The sequence below is a fragment of the Benincasa hispida genome, chromosome 9, assembly GCF_009727055.1.
Source record: "Benincasa hispida cultivar B227 chromosome 9, ASM972705v1, whole genome shotgun sequence".
NCBI classification, from domain to species: Eukaryota; Viridiplantae; Streptophyta; class Magnoliopsida; order Cucurbitales; family Cucurbitaceae; genus Benincasa; species Benincasa hispida.
The window spans coordinates 87,326,210-87,331,125 of record NC_052357.1 but is presented as its reverse complement, the minus strand read 5'-3'; the positions used below and the strand labels follow the sequence as shown (position 1 = coordinate 87,331,125).

At 36.4% G+C, this 4,916-nt stretch overlaps 1 protein-coding gene across 1 annotated transcript; it reads left to right on the top strand.

Annotated features, from left to right (window-relative positions):
- Positions 1 to 1,417: 1,417 nt before the first annotated feature.
- Positions 1,418 to 4,254, top strand: LOC120086084 (PRA1 family protein H). The gene is made up of 4 exons (XM_039042520.1): positions 1,418 to 2,064; positions 2,691 to 2,827; positions 3,569 to 3,640; positions 3,717 to 4,254. The coding sequence occupies exons 1-4, from the start codon at positions 1,628 to 1,630 to the stop codon at positions 3,785 to 3,787; spliced, it is 717 nt and encodes a 238-aa protein (XP_038898448.1). The 5' UTR covers positions 1,418 to 1,627; the 3' UTR covers positions 3,788 to 4,254.
- The last annotated feature ends 662 nt before the right edge of the window (positions 4,255 to 4,916 follow it).

The window sequence follows — 4,916 nt, the reverse complement described above, 5'->3', positions numbered from 1 at the left end:
TCCCAATTGCCTTCTTGGAAATCTTGGAAGCATTTCTTATACCGAAACTTCATTATTTCCGAGGAGTCAGAATCATATCCCATAAAACTAGGTAAAGAAAAGTCATTAGACCTTATCATTCTACATTCTTGAGGGCTTCTTAAAGATTGACCTTTCCTTCAGTGGGAATTCTTGGAGTCCTGTGGATGAAAGTGAGGGAATTCATCTGCAGTGTAAGGTTTTCTATGACTTTGGTGATTGTAGAGAGCTGTTTGTTGATGTCCACGACTGCAAGTTCAACATCATTTAAGTGGCCTTCAAGGGTAGAGGAAGCTTCCACAACCATGGTGATTGAAGGGGAAGAGATCCGAATTTGACAAGAGTCAACCTTGGATCGGGACTCTGATACCACTTGATGTATACAGAAGTAAACGAAAATTATCTCAAATCTTATTCAGCTCTCAAATGATACAAAGTTGTCCTTTATATAGGGAGGCAGACAGTTACATTCTGTTAAAGATGACCGGTTTAGTAGGTAACCAATTATGTAACAAGTTTGAAAGAAAATATAGTTAAAAAATACTAACATGTGATTATGTTTCTACATCATTAACTTTTCAAAACCTAGGCATTTTTTTGTTTGGATCCCTCAAAATGGGTCATCCGTACTACCTTTTTGTAAAGTGATTTTTTTTATTAAAAAAGAAAAAGAAAAAAGAAAAATTACAAAATTCGGAGTCAAATTAATATTCCAATGCGTGTTTGAGAGTGATCTTGAAATTGTTAGAATAAATATGACTTTAATCACTCAAAATTAATTTAATATTTAATTTTACGCTTTTCAATACAATTTTCATATCATAAAATCGATTTTGAATTATTAAAAGCATGTTGGAGAGTGATTTTGGAAACGACAAAAGTAACTTTAACTATTTTAGAATCACTTCCAAATATTCTATTGCATTAAGAATTAACTCTATAAATCCACCCAATAATAATCAACTTTTAAATGGAACCCTGTCTAGAATACAGTCCCAATGATCATTGATAGTCCAATTAGTCCTAATATCACAAAATGCCTCAAGTTACTGGGGCATTGGGAAAAAAATGTAAATATGAAAATTTCTAGCTCCACTCTTCTTGTTCACTGTCAATTCTCTCCTAATAAATCATATCATGTCAAATTAAGCCATGTTTTATAAATGGATGATATTCATATTGTCACAATATATGAAATCAAAATTCAACTTTTAGATTACAAATTAAAAAATAGATTTAATCTCTACATTTTTCTTAAATTAGAATTTAGTCTTTATAATTTAAAAAATTCCCAACTATTAATCGAGACAAAATTAAATTTGTAGTTAAAGAAAGAAAAAGAAAAACACTTTTTCTTAGGAGGGGGCTCAAAAGAACCCAATTACCCGGAGTCCGGGCCCGCCGGGAACCTTAACGGTGGCGTTGATGATTTTGATTGGCGAGACGGAGGAGAAAGCGTCACCCACCTCCCATATCTCTACAACAAAACAAACACAAACAATCTCAAATCAACAATCTTCAACCACAAGCCAATTCCAATCAACCCTTTATATATTACCCTTTTGTCTCTTTTGATTCTGAATTCGTTTTTGGGTTGTTGCGATTCGGAATGAGTTTCTCACCCAACCCACTCTCCCTCAGCGTTCCAGACGCCGCCTTCGATTCATGGCTTCGCGATTCCGGTTACCTTGAAATTCTCGATCAGCGGACCTCTGACCTCCACCGCCATTCTTCTGCCCCCGCAGCCGCTGCCCCCACCAGACCCACCCCTGCCGCTGCAGCTCCTTTAGCCACAGGTTTCTTCATCTCCCTCTTCTCTCGCATGGGGACCCTTCTCTCCATTTTTACCCTAAACCCCTTTGCCAAGCTCTCTGCTGCTGATTTTTCTGGGCCGACCCCTTCCTGGACTTCTGGGTTTGTTGGGTTTTTTGAGTCCTACTCGTTTCCTTCGTCGCCGGCTCAAGCTCGTCTTAGAGTCCACGAGAACGCCAAACGATATGCTCGCAATTACGCCTCCCTATTTGTTCTCTTCTTTGTCTGCACGCTGTATGTTCTTCTCTATCTCTCTTGTTATTTGTGTTTATTGATGGGGTGTGTGCTGGAGATTCTGTTCTTGAAGTTGAAGTTGTTATTTTTCATGGGGGTTGCGAATTGGGTTCTGTTTGGTTTTACTTGAAGGAGAGGGGAAGAGTACAAGCTATGAAAAAAATCGATTTGTTAAAGCGTTTTGATCAAGATATGATATGATGATGGGTTTAGTAATTTGATTTGATTTTTGAAGCTCATGGGATTATACACTTTTGGACCCTACTCGAATGCTGATCCCAATGTCAAACATATAGAAAGAATTACCAGCATGCCTTCTAAATTCTGTGCAACGAAAATTGTGACTTGCCTTTGACACATTTCAAATGGCTGGATTAAACGAAACTATCAGGCAGTTGCATTTGGGTTCTTATGTATTCCTTTTGTGGATTCAAGTGGTTTGACTGAATAGTGAATCACTGTTGCCATTGTTGGTCATTTCACTAGAGCACTATTCCATTACTAGTTTATGATTTTGCATGGAATGAACATAAGAAATGTTGGCTAGACATTTATGGCAGTATCCCGACCTTTATTTTACCAATTTCTTGTTTCTGAAGTCTAAATTCTTCTGTGGATGATTTCAGGTACCAGATGCCTCTTGCCCTCCTTGGATTGATATCTTGTTTAGCACTTTGGGACGTTGTTAAATTTTGTGGTGATAGGTGGGGATTAGATAAATATCCAGTTCTTTGGCAGTGTTTGGTTCGCATTGCTCAATGTGGTATGTTACTGATGTTTTAAAATCGTGTTTATTTACACACCTGAGAAGTTCCTCCCAATTCTTCCCTTTAAACATGTATTAATTAGTTGGTAATTTGTTTCATTGTTGCATTTTCACGTAGAGAACTTCACTTGAAAAATGATACACTTATTTTTGGATATCGGTAGATATACTGATTACTATAGTATAGATCACCAGTGTAGATGTGGAGTTTTGGATCTCAAATTGAAAGCATACGAAGCTGTTGCATTTCTCATTTTTCAGCTAGCATTTTTTTATGCATTCAATGAGATATGCACTGTAATTGCTGCTTGTTGAATGGTTATTGTTTTGCCTGTTCCATTTGGTTAAGATTACAAGCCCTAAGGCTATTGTTTTCTCAATTTAAGATGATTGAGAACTTTAGATAAGTTGTCCTTAGTTCTGGAAATGGAGCCAAGCCAATAAGTCGGCCAAGTGTGTAGCAAAGCATAATGCCTGCATGTTTGATGCTGGAAAAGTTTTACTGCTACTTGGGATCTGGGATCTTTCAAAACCCTTCTTTTTGAGACAGCTTTGTCGAATTATTGGACGTAAAATTCTTTCTACTGAACCCAGCTATATGCATTTATCAATCTTTTCCATGTAAATTACCATGCATGAGCTCACAATTGTTGCAACTGCTATTGTTATTTAATTACATAATATCTTATTTAATCTATTTTTTCTTCCGAATACTTAAACAAGTGTAATGTTTTGCAGTGACTGTCATCATCCTTTTATTTTGCAACTTTCAAATGGCAATCTTCTGTGCCCTTGGCATTGGATATACAGGTGACTCCAGAATTCTAGGCCATATTATACAGTTCATTATTATCAGTTGTTCTTATTGCGTTTGAAATCTTGACAGGCATGATTTTGCATGCGGCATTTCGGAAGCTGACTCTCACCAAGCCCCCAGCTGCAGTAAGTCGGAAATAGCCAGTTACAGGCAACGATATTCGTCCTCCTATATTGCAAGTTATGTTCGACCAAGCTTACCGCAAAAGGTACCGAAATCTGATTCTGTGATGAGACGAAAAGTGTTGGTAATGCTGATTGCTATACCTTTGCATACCTCTTGCTTGAAACTTGAAAGCATGACTGATGTCCCTCAGAGGCCACTGTGCCTTGCTTGAAAAATCATATAATGGCATGGGGCTCTCTGACCGTCGGATTACCCGTTTCATGGTTTCATCTTCCTTTGTTAGAGGCTAGAACCAAGTAACAAGTCAAGCTCAAATCATGTGTAATTTGTTTGTTTTGTTGGTTATTGCATCAAGTATGGTTAGTTTGTAGGTTATACTATTATTACATGATATTTAGTTCCAGCTTATGACTTGTACCACAAATATAGCATTTTGTACTCGCATTTTCTATTAATGAGAGTTCATCAGATTTCAGATGAAGTACAGAAAGCTCTAATTTTTCATGTCTCATAATAAGAAGCCTGAATCAATCCTTATCCATTTTGTGTACTTGGATATTATCATTTTGATAAAGGATATAATTGAAAATCTCAAAGTTCATGTTCTGGTTGCCCGATGTTATCCAATTCTGCACCTTCTTTTTGTTAAAGATGGCTCAAGAGTTTCTAATTCCCAATACTATTTGAGATGAAATATCAAAAGATGCAAGTGAGAATATCAAGTCAACCTTGTTAATTGTTTATAGATTAATTATTGGTGCTCTACAACATTAGAGCGATGACACTGGATAGATAAAAGTTTCACAATTTATGCATTCTCCATTCCTTCATCATTGAAGTTCTGTTAAACACATTTCATATTAATTTAAAGGCGACCCTTTCAACAGGGTTTGTGAATTTATAATTCTTCTAATCTTCGTTTGAAGCGTTTCACCGATGTGATTTTATAATTCTTCTATGACTAGGTTAGACGAATTATTTTAAGATCAGACCTTATAGGACAAAAACCAAGTTTCTTGGCTCGAGTCGAACACTGTACAAGATAATATAGATAATATAATTAGTCATATTTGATTGTTTTTTACATGTAACTCAACCCAAGAATAGCAAAAGTTCAAACCTAAACTTCATTCACTATTATCT